General features: G+C 48.0%; 1 protein-coding gene across 2 annotated transcripts in view; it reads left to right on the top strand.

The window, feature by feature from the left end:
- The window catches only part of rnf17 (ring finger protein 17), a 265,192-nt gene that overhangs the window by 68,946 nt on the left and 184,070 nt on the right, over positions 1-12,176 (top strand). For both annotated transcript variants that reach the window (XM_070892177.1, XM_070892179.1), the window contains exons 6-8: positions 2,026-2,072; positions 3,759-4,046; positions 5,983-6,088. In XM_070892177.1, the coding sequence (XP_070748278.1) occupies positions 2,026-2,072; positions 3,759-4,046; positions 5,983-6,088 (441 nt within the window). The remainder of the gene's footprint in view (positions 1-2,025; positions 2,073-3,758; positions 4,047-5,982; positions 6,089-12,176) is intronic.

Genomic DNA, 12,176 nt, shown 5'->3' on the forward strand with positions numbered 1-12,176 from the left:
CATCCTTGACCCTTGCACCAGGGAGGTAACATACCATCCTGGAGTCTCCTTTGCGGCCGCAGAAACGCCTATCTATTCCCCTTACAATCTAATGCCCCATCACTATAGCTCTCCCACTCTTTTTCCTGCCCTCCTGTGCAGCAGAGCCACCCACGGTGCCATGAACTTGGCGGTGGCTGCTGCTGCTGCTCTCCCCTGATGAGTCATCCCCCTTAACAGTTACCCAAAGTGGTGTAAAGGTTTTGCAGGGGGATGACCGCAGGGGACCCCTGCACTACCTTCCTTGCACTGCTCTTCCTGTTGGTCACCCATTCCCTATCTGGCTGTGTACCCTTTACCTGTGGTAAGACCAACTCGTTAAACGTGCTATTCACATCATCCTCAGCATCGTGGCTGCTCCAGAGTAAATCCACCTGTAGCTCCAGTGCCGCAATGCGGTCTGTCAGGTGCTGCAGGCGGATGCACTTCCCGCATATGTAGTCGTCAGAGACACTAAGCGTCCCTGACTTCCCACATATTACAGGAGGAGCATAACACATATCCGAGCTCTCCTGCCATGACTTAACCCCTAGATTAACTTAATTTGGCAACAACAATGCTAAAAGGTTACTTACTGATAAAGGAAAAGAAAAAGACAAGCTACTTACCAATCACTTACCCGCTTGGCTGTGACGTCAATTTTCGATTTCTTTCTACTTTTTTGCCTTCTGCCCCTGCTGCAGCTGCACCAGCTGGCCTTTATAGGCCTCTCCTCTGACGCCCCCCGACTTCCGCCTCTCCGAACTCCCTGCTCGAACTGTCGCTGGGCCCTTTTTATAGGCCTCTCCTCCGATGTCCCCGGTCTCTCGCCTCTCCGAATTTAACACTGCAATCCCCTCCTAGAGCAGTTTTTTTTTTTATAAATCAGTTTCGCAATCGCTGGCGATAATTAAACGCCCAGGTGATGTTAACACCACAAAATGGTCGATGATCAATTTTTACCCCAATGATTTTTGTCCTTTTTTGGATAGCTTTGTAACCATGATCAGAAGCTTCGAATTGGGGGTCGAGCAAAGCAGCCAGCAGCGGGCCTATCCTGATTTAACTGTGTGCTTTGTCTAACTACATAAATTAACATCTGGTGTCTATTGGTCACAGGCTATCTCAATGTGCCCAATAATTTTTTGCTGCGCAGTATCTTTCCCAATGGCAGCAGCTGGTGCACGGACTGTGCGGGACCTTCCGATTGGTGCACGAACGCCCACTTTAGGGGGAACATTGCTTGTGACCGAAGTAAAAATCATTTTTTGGAAAGGTCGGGAAAAGAGAGAACGTCTTGCAGGCAACAGAGGGATAGTGTACTCGCAGAAAGTTGAGAGTAGTGCTACTGACAATACCAGACAATATTTCTTTATGTAGCTAAAAGAAGCACTGAACTAAATTTGCATCTTTTGTGTACACTTTTTTTTAAAAAGCTAGTCAGTTAGTCAAATAAAAAGCGATTAATATCAATGGACTAAACTTTCCTTTAATTTTCGGCGGGTTCGCGCCGATTTTCTCGGTGGTACAGCTGTTTTTCCGCCCGGCGAAAATTTCCCCTTTGTTTTTCAATGGTATCGCCCAAATCTGAAAATGCCCACCGGGACCAAACCGGCGATGTGCACTGCCGAGAAAATCGCCAGGGCTTAAGTTTTGCCTCAACGGAAGCCTGTCTAGATCGCCGAGGGAAGCACCCTGGTAAAAGCTGCTTAATCAGCGTGGTAGGTAAGTACTCTGCAAAGAAAGGTAAGTTAAAGGTACTTTATCTTTTTAAAAAATTTTAAACTGTGATTAGGTCGCCAGTGTTACTTACCAAACGTTAGCGGTTTTTCTAGGTGGGCAATCGGGTGTTGAGGGACTCAAGTCTAGCCCTATGACTTTAGATAATGGTTTAAAATGAAAAAAAAAATCTAAGTATTGATTTAAGCCATCCTAATTTAACAAAGCAGTGTTTTGTAATAATTAATTCCTTTCATTTAAAGGAATTTTCATATTTTCTACTTTCAGATTTACAAGAGCCAGTGGCTTAGACACTTTCCTCCAACTTCTGAAAGGTAAAATTAATGAACTGCAAGCTGACTCCATAAGTACCTTCAGAAACTGCTGTTTTTTTATAAGCTTGCAGTGTGGAAGATTGTATACAAAAAATCAATATGGAAGTTTTGAGGTTTAGTTTAATCAATGAATTGCTCAATAAATGCTGTCACTGCTTTCCAAATGCGCTGTTATTTCCCCACTACTGATGTCAGGCTAACCGGTCTATAATTACCCATTTTCTCGCCCTCCTTTTTTAAAATGTGGTGTTAAAAAGCAGTGACGGGATCAGTCCAAGTCAGTGTGGATTTATGAAAGGGAAATCCTGCTTGACAAATCTTCTGGAATTTTTTGAGGATGTAACTAGCAGAGTGGACAAGGGAGAACCAGTGGATGGTAGTGTATTTGGACTTTCAAAAGGCTTTTGACAAGGTCCCACACAAGAGATTGGTGTGCAAAATTAAAGCACATGGTATTGGGGGTAATGTACTGAAATGGATAGCGAACTGGTTGGCAGACAGGAAGCAGAGAGTCGGGATAAATGGGTCCTTTTCAAAATGGCAGGCAGTGACTAGTGGGGTGTGACAGGGCTCAGTGCTGGGACCCCAGCTATTTACAATATACATTAATGATTTGGATGAGGGAATTAAGTGTAATATCTCCAAGTTTGCAGATGACACTAAGCTGGGTGGCGGTGTGAGCTGTGAGGAGGACACTAAAAGGCTGCAGGGTGACTTGGGCAGGTTAGGTGAATGGGCAAACGCGTGGCAGATGCAGTATAATGTGGATAAATGTGAGGTTATCTACTTTGGTGGCAAAAACACAAAGGCAGAATATTGTCTGAATGGCGGCAGATTAGGAAAAGGGGAGGTGCAACGAGACCTAGGTGTCATGGTACATCGGTCATTGAAAGTTGGCATGCAGGTACAACAGGCAGTGAAGAAGGCAAATGGTATGTTGGCCTTCATAGCTAGGGGATTGGGGTAATGGAGCAGGGACGTTTTACTGCAGTTGTACAGGGCCTTAGTGAGGCCTCACCTGGAATATTGTGTTCAGTTTTGGTCTCCTAATCTGAGGAAGGACGTTCTTGCTATTGAGGGAGTGCAGCGAAGGTTCACCAGACTGATTCCTGGGATGGCAGGACTGACATATGAGGAGAGACTGGATCGACTGGGCCTTTATTCACTGGAGTTTAGAAGGATGAGCGGAGATCTCATCGAAACATATAAAATTCTGACAGGACTGGACAGGTTAGATACAGGAAGAATGTTCCCAATGTCAGAGCCAAGGAACATCGTCTAAGGATAAGGGGTAAGCCATTTAGGACTGAGATGAAAAGAAACTTCTTCACTGAGTTGTTAACCTGTGGAATTTCCTACAGCAGAGTTTTGTTGATGTCAGTTCATTGGATATATTCAAGAGGGAGTTAGATGTGGCCCTTACGGCTAAAGGGATCAAGGGGTATGGAGCAAAAGCAGGAAAGGGGTACTGCGGGAATGATCAGCCATGATCTTATTGAATGGTGGTGTCGGCTCGAAGGGCCGAATGGGCTACTCCTGCACCTATTTTCTATGTTTCTATGTACATTAGCATGTTATGATCTCATTAGACATTAATGTTGTTTACTCATGTTTTCAGCAATCCTTCTTTTCACTTAAATTCTTAATAATATGTAATTTCAAATTGGGATTTTTTTTCTTACAAAGTTTTGCGATGGAGAAAGCAGAGGCTTGCAAAGGTATGCATCAGTCTAATATGCAGCGTGGAAATGACTCTGGGAAGCTGGCCTACCAGGGGGAGAAAAAACAACCAAAGGAGAAAAACTGCAGCTTGGAAAGCAGAAAATGGACAAGAAAACAACAATGCACAGCGAAAAATAAGAATAAGATATGGTGTGGAGAGGGAACTAGCAGCTTTCCAGCTAAGTTGAGACCTGCTGAGAGTAAAGGCAGAACTACTAACTGTGATGTTGAGTGGAATGTGATCGGTAATAGGTATGTACCCAGGCATATTTCTTATAAAGGGTGTACTGTCTGACTTTTGAGGATTTGTTTTTATTGAATCCATTTTTTGAAAGCTGTAATGCGCTACTTTAGGTGTAGAAATTTTCCATGTTGAGGATGTGACTCCTGCCAATAAAAATAGTAGGAGCATTTTAAACAGCAGCTACCTTTTTAAAGGAGTACAATTTAGTATATAGCGAACATAAGCCAAATAATGTGTATTGCACCCTTTTTCTCTCCTCCTTTGCCTGCTCCACGACGATATGCAGGCCGTGATCCTTATCAACGGATCCATTACAGAACCAATCCATGTCCGGACCGAGGTCAAACAGGGCTACGTCATTGCCCCAACCCTCTTCTCAATCTTCCTCGCTGCCATGCTTCACCTCGGTCAACAAGCTCCCCACTGGATTGGAGCTAAACTACAGAACCAGTGGGAACCTGTTCAACCTTCGCCGTCTTCAGGCCAGGTCCAAAACCACCCCAACCTCTGTCGTTGAGCTACAGTACGCGGACAACGCCTGTGTCTGCGCACATAGAGGCTGAACTCCAGGGCATAGTCGACGTATTTACTGAGGTGTACGAAAGCATGGGCCTTGCGCTAAACATCCGTAGGACAAAGATCCTCCTCCAGCCTGTCCTCGCCGCACAGCACTGCCCCCCAGTCATCAAGATCCACAGCACAGCCCTGGACAATGTGGACCATTTCCCATACCTTGGGAGCCTCTTATCAACAAGAGCAGACATTGATGAGATTCAACACCGCCTCCAGTGCAGCCTTCGGCTGCCTGAGGAACAGTGTTCGAAGACCAGGCCCTCAAATCTGCCACCAAGCTCATGGTCTACAGGGCTGTAGTAATACTTGTATTACTCAGATATTGACCATGTACAGTAGACACCTCGAGTCGCTGGAGAATTACCACCAACGATGTCTCCGCAAGATCCTACAAATCCCCTGGGAGGCCAGACGCACCAATATTGGCGTCCTCGACCAGGCCAACATCCCCAGCATTGAAACACTGACCACACTTGATCAGCTCCGCTGAGTAGGCCACATATCCGCATGCCAGACACGAGACTCCCAAAGCAAGTGCTCTACTCTGAACTCCTTCACGGCAAACAAGCCAAAGTTGGGCAGAGAATACGTTACATGGATAACCTGAAAGCCTCCCTGAAAAAGTGCAATATCCCCACCGACACCTGGGAGTCCCTGGCCAAAGATCGCCCTAAGTGGAGGAAGCGCATCCGGGAGGGCGCTGAGCACCAGAGGTCACAGCCTAAGGATAAGGGGTAAGCCATTTAGGACCGAGATGCGGAGGAACTTCTTCACCCAGAGAGTGGTGAACCTGTGGAATTCTCTACCACAGAAAGTTGTTGAGGCCAATTCACTAAATATATTCAAAAAGGAGTTAGATGAGGTCCTTACTGCTAGGGGGATCAAGGGGGATGGCGAGAAAGCAGGAATGGGGTACTGAAGTTGAATGTTCAGCCATGAACTCATTGAATGGCGGTGCAGGCTAGAAGGGCCGAATGGCCTACTCCTGCACCTATTTTCTATGTTTCTATGTCTCATCACCGAGAGCATGCAGAAATCAAGCGCAGGTAGCGGGATAGAGTGTGCGGCAAACCTGTCCCACCCTCCCTGCCCCTCAACGACTATCTGTCCCACCTGTGATGGGGACTGTGGCTCTTGTATTAGATTGTTTAGCCACCTAAAGACTCATTTTAAGAGTGGAAGCAAGTCTTCCTCGATTCCGAGGGACAGTCTGTGATGTTGTCAAATGCTAATAAGACCACTTTAAAGAACACAATATAAATAAATTGATTCTATTCCAAGATATGTAAAAGATCATTGACTGTAAATGCAATGGCTATTGGTAGGCAGGATTGTGTTTTAACCAATGTATTTCATTTGTATTTTAAACAGCTTCTCCAAACTAGTGACTCTGAATGATGAAAGTGAGAATAGCATTGGGTATCCAGAATTGCCAGCTATTCATAAGGAACATGTGGATTATTTAGAGCTAAAAGTGGTATGTAATTCTTAACAAAATACTGCATCTCTATAGGCAGAAATTTTGATTACACAGTCATGGACTTTCTGCACCTTGATCTGGGGTAAGCAAAAAACAATTGACAAGAATGGAAATTTCTTTGATCCTCATAATAGTATTATTAAAATGAAAATAATCTATGGGCTCAATTTTGCCCAAACCTGTTTTCTGGCATATTGGCAGAGTTACGCCCGTTTTTCTAGGCCAGAAATGCGCCAGAAATAATTTGCCAAAGGTTTCCCCGATCTAGAATTCGAATTTGGCGCCATGCGGCATGTCCAGTTGCTCCGGGGGGGTGGAGCCTGCTGTCTGCACTGAAAAACGATGCCACACCACCTGCACACGCGTGCGGAAAAAAAATTACGTTTCTGACGTCGTTGCAATGGACGCACATGTGTAGCATAGCTCAAAGTTGGCAGTCGACCATTTTTAAAGAACCAGTTATGTGTGTGAGAAGGAGTGCTGTGTGAGAGCATTGGAAAAAATCGGATCTGCAACAGTACGAGATGCAACGGGGTGCAAGGACCAAGAATTTCTTACAGGAAGAAGTAGAAGTTGTTGTGTATCTGTAAAGCATGCACTCCCATGTTTCGCCACCAGGGAGTGCATCCCCTGAAGTCCCAAGGGATCCCAGCATCCCTTGGGAGCACGGTATATAAGCCGGCCCCCAGGGCCTGTTCCTCACTCTGGAGTGTTTTAATAAAGACTGAGGTCACTGTTACTTTAACCTCCCTGTGTGCAGTCTCATCTGTGTTAGAAACATCATAACTGGCAACGAGTATATGAATTCAACGCAAAGATGCAGCAAATTGTAGGCATCCTGGAGAGGTTCTCGGAGGGTGAAGACTGGGAAGCCTATGTCGAATGGCTAGACCAGTACTTTGTAGCCAATGAGCTGGACGAAGAAGGAAGCGCTGCAAAAAGGAGAGCGGTCCTCCTCACAGTCTGCGGGGCATCGACCTACAGTCTCATGAAGATCTTCTAGCTCCAGTGAAACCCACAGATAAGTCGCATGAGGAGCTGTGTACACTGGTTCGGGAGCATCTTAACCCGAGGGAGAGCGTGCTGATGACGAGGTATCGGTTCTACACGTGCCAGCGATCTGAAGGTCAGGAAGTGGTGAGCTACGTCGCCGAGCTAAGGCGACTTGCAGGACAATGTGAGTTTGATGGCTATCTGGAGCAGATGCTCAGACTTTTTTTGTACTGGGCATTGGCCACGAGACCATCCTACGAAAACCTTTGACTGTAGAGACACCGACCCTCAGTAAGACCATTGCGATAGCGCAGGCGTTTATGTCCACCAGTGATAACACCAAACAAATTTCTCAGCACACAAGTGCTAGCAATGTTCATAAATTAACTGGAACTGTGTTTGCGAGCAGAAACGTACAGGGCAGAAACCATGAGTCTCCAACTGCCAGCAGGCCTCGGGTGACCCAGATGACTGAGTCCACAACAAAGGATGAATGCATGGCAATTCACACCTTGTTGGCATTGTGGAGGCTTCCATTCAGCCTATTCATGCCGCTTCGAAGGGTATGTTTGCAAGAGCTATGGAACAATGGGGCACCTCCAACGAGCTTGCAGACGAGCTGCAAGCTCTGCAAAACTTGCTAACCACCACATGGCAGAGGAAGATCGGTCCATGGTGGCCAATCCATCATGAGTAAAAAGATGATTGAGAGATTGAACGACCAGCCCTGAGCCCCATGCACACGAAACTGAGAACGTACACCAAAGAGCTCATCACTGTCCTGGGCAGCGCCATGGTCAAGGTTACCTACAAGGGCCCTGTGCATGAATTGCCACTCTGGATTGTCCCGGGCGATGGCCCCACACTGCTTGAAAGGAGCTGGCTGGGCAAAATCCGCTGGAACAGGGATGACATCCGAGCGCTATCACATGTCGATGAGGCCTCATGTACCCAGGTTCTTAACAAATTTCCTTCCCTTTTTGAGCCAGGCATTGGAAACTTTTCTGGGGCGAAGGTGCAGATCCACCTGGTCCCAGAGGCACAAGACACGAGCGGTACCTCACATGATGAGGGAAAGAGTGGAAATCTAGCTGGACAGGCTGCAACGCAAGGACATCATCTCCCCAGTGGAATTCAGCGAGTGGGCCAGCCTGATTTGTTGCAGTACTCAAAAGTGATGGCACGGTCAGGATTTGCGGCGATTATAAAGTAACTATTAATCGTTTCTTGCTACAGGACCAATACCTGCTACTGAAGGCAGACAACCTATTTGCGACGCTGGCAGGAGGCAAGTCGTTCACCAAGTTCGACCTACATGACTAAGGAGCTGGAGGAGTCTTCAAAGGGCCTCACCTGCAACATGCACAAGGGACCTGTTCATCTACAACAGATGCTCGTTTGGAATTCGGTCGGTTGAGCGATCTTCCAGAGAAACACTGAGAGCCTACTCGAGTCGGTACCACGCACGGTGGTTTTTCAGGACGACATATTGGTCACTGGTTGGGACACAGTCGAGCACCTACAAAACCTGGAGGAGGTTCTCCATCGACTCGATCGCGTAGGGCTGCGGCTGAAGAGGTCGAAATGCGTCTTCATGGCAACAGAAGTGGAGTTTTTGGGGAGAAAGATCGGCGGACTGCATTCGGCTCACAGACGCCAAGACAGAGGGTATCGGGAACGCGCCCAGGCCACACAATGTCTCAGAGCTGCGGTTGTTCCTGGGACTCAACTATTTTGGTATCTTCCTACGGGAGTTAAGCACCCTCTTAGAGCCCCTACATGTGTTATTGCGTAAAGGTGAGAACTGGGTATGGGGAAAAAAACGAAGTAATTGCTTTTGAGAAAGCCAGAAACACTTTATGCTCCAACAAGTTGCTTGTATTGTATAACCTGTGTAAAAGACTTGTGCTAGCATGTGACGTGTCGTCATACGGAGTAGGGTGTGTATTACAACAAGCTAACATTGCGGTGAAGTTGCAACCTGTCACCTATGCCTTCAGGAGCTTGTCAACAGCTGAGAGGGCCTACAGCATGATTGAGAAAGAGGCATTAGCGTGTGTGTTCGGGGTAAAGAAAATGGAACAGTACCTGTTTGGCCTCAAATTTGAGCTGGAAACCGATCACAAGCCCCTCATATCCCTGTTTGCTGAAAACAAGGATAAGTACTAATGCCTCAGCCCGCATACAAAGGTGGGCACTTGCACTATCAGCGTATAACTATACCATCCGCCACAGGCCAGGCACCGAGAATTGTGCGGATGCTCTGTCGGCTACCATTGCCTACCACGGGGGTGGAAATGGTGCAGCCTGCAAACTTGTTGATGGTCATGGAAGCGTTTGAAAATGATAAATCACCTGTCACGGCCCGCCAGATTAGGATTGGACCAGCCAAGATCCTCTGCTGTCCCTAGTTAAAAACTGTGTATGCATGGGAGCTGAGCCAGCATCCCCGTTAAAATGCAAGAGCTAATCAAGCCGTTCCAGCGGCGTAAGGATGAACTGTGTGTTCAGTTGAGCACCGTGCCCAGAGAGACACCACTAAGTGTGTGGTCCTGGCCCTCCAGACCATGGTCGAGGAACCATGTCGACTATGCAGGCCCGTTTCTTGGTAAGATGTTCCTGGTCGTGGTGGATGCTTTTTCAAAATGGATTGAATGTGAAATAATGTTGGGAAGCGCCGCCACCGCCACCGCCACCATTGAAAGCCTGAGGGCCATGTTTGCCACCCATGGCCTGCCTGACATGTTGGTCAGTGACAACGGGCCATGTTTCACCAGTGCCGAATTTAAAGAATTCATGACCCGCAGTGGGATCAAACATGTCACCTCGGCCCCGTTTAAACCAGCCTCCAATGGGCAGGCAGTACAAACAATCAAACAGAACCTTAAACGAGTCACAGAAGGCTCACTCCAAACCCGCCTGTCCTGAGTTCTGCTCAGCTACTGCACAAGACCCCACTTACTCATAGGGGTGCCCCCGGCTGAGCTACTCATCAAAAGGACACTTAAAACCAGACTCTTGCTGGTTCACCCCAACCTGCATGACCAGGTAGAGAGCAGGCGGCAGCAACAAAATGTAAACGATGGTCGCGCCACTGTGTCACGGGAGATTGATCTGAATGACCCTGTGTATGTGCTAAACTATGGACATGGTCCCAAGTGGATCGCAGGCACGGTGATAGCTAAAGAAAGGAGCAGGGTGTTTGTAGTCAAACTAGACAATGGACAAATTTGTAAAAAGCAGCTGGACCAAACGAGGCTGTGGTTCACAGACTGCCCTGAACAACCCACAGCAGACGCCATCTTTTTCGAGCCCACAACACACACCCAAAGGATCAACGATACCACCCCGGACCAGGAAATTGAACCCAACAGCGCAGCAAGACAAGGCTTCCCCAGCAGCCCTGCAGGGCCAACAACACGCCAGCCCAGCGAGGGCACAGCCAACACACCAGAACATACACTTGTACCGGAGGCAATCCATCAAGGAAAGAAAGGCTCCCGACCGCCTCGCCTTGTAAATAGTTTTCACTTTGACTTGGTGGTGGGGGTCGGGGGGGGGGGAGGAGAGAGTGATGTTGTGTATCTGTAAAGCATATTCTGCCAGCAGGGAGCGCATCCCCTGAAGTCCCAAGGGATCCCAGCATCCCTTGGAAGCACTGTATATAAGCCGGCCCCTAAGGCCTGTTACTCTGGAGTGTCTTAATAAAGACTGAGGTCACTGTTACTTTAACCTCCCTGTGTGCAGTCTCGCTGTGTTCGGAACACAATAGAAGTGAAGTAGTTACTGTAATTGAGAACAGATGGCAGGAGCTGGACACCAACAGAGGTCACATAAAAGTTCCACCCAAAGAAATGAAATGCTAGAACCACGTTACAGAAGATTACTGCACAATGGTGACCACCACGAGATCTGGAGGCCAGTGCAAAAAGAAGTGGCAGGACCTTGGTCAATTAGTTAGTGTAAGTAATATTTTCATTTGCAATTCCAGTAAATAAATGTAAATGTGACCATCTGTATGTCCCACCCAGCAGAAAGACACCCTCTCTTAAAAAGTTAGGTTTTCATCTTTGCAGAGGAAGGTGGCACATAATAAAAGGGAAAGAACTCGAACAGGAGGAGGCCCGGCAAATCTGCACCCACTGACCCCCTTGGAAGAGAGGGTCGCTGCTTTGATGGGTCCTGCCTGGAGAAAAGCAATCACTACTGCACAAGCTGGGCCCACGCTCGAGGGAGAGGGTAAGTCCTGCAAATTCATCGTGGTCCTTCAAATCAGCCTGCTGTCCGGCCTGCGCTGAGAGCCTACTCATGCCACCCACTCTACGCCCTCTGTTGCTAACCATTTGTTCTGTTATATTTTGCAGAACTTGAGGCCAACCCTGACTATGCAGAAGAAGATTCAGAGGCGGACGAGCCTGAAGAGGATAACGTCTTCCAATTCAACCCTCCAGACCAAGAACGTGGGGAGGGGGGCGGAATGGAGCTGGATGAAGCCCCCACTCTACTGACTTTGGAGGAGGTGCCGCTCATTGCGGTGACCGCCGTTTCCGTGACGAGTGGTTTGAGTGCTGGTGGGACATTCTATGCTTTCCCACCTTCCGAGGCTGTGGGTCCCAGTGGTGGGGTGCAGCGAGGCGCACCTTCAGAGGTTGCGGGTCCCAGTGGTGGGGTGCGAGCCACACCCGTGGGGAGGAGGGGGAAGGAAAGCTCGACCGCGCTCTCCTGAGGTGCAGGATCTAACAGGTGCCGATACGAATGCCTGTCTCGATATACCTGAGATGGCTAAGACCTCCTGCCCAGCACCCTACATAACACCATGATGCAGAAGGCTCGCTCAAGGTATGGCATTGTCAGTATTGCCCCCATACTTAAATTTTACCTTTTGAAAGAAGCTCAGGACGGCAGAAATGCAGGCAGGAAAGGTTCACAGTTCTCTCTCCCCAAGCTCTGTATGGATGGACTACACCCAAGGTCTTGTGACTTCTCTTTTTCTCCTTCTCTCTCTCTCTCTCTCTCTCTCTCTCTCTCTCTCTCTCTCTCTCTCTCTCTCTCTCCCCTTTCCCCGCGGCTTGTTTTCTAGCCGAGTCCGGGC

Source organism: Pristiophorus japonicus, chromosome 10, assembly GCF_044704955.1.
Source record: "Pristiophorus japonicus isolate sPriJap1 chromosome 10, sPriJap1.hap1, whole genome shotgun sequence".
In the NCBI taxonomy this organism is placed as follows: domain Eukaryota; kingdom Metazoa; phylum Chordata; class Chondrichthyes; family Pristiophoridae; genus Pristiophorus; species Pristiophorus japonicus.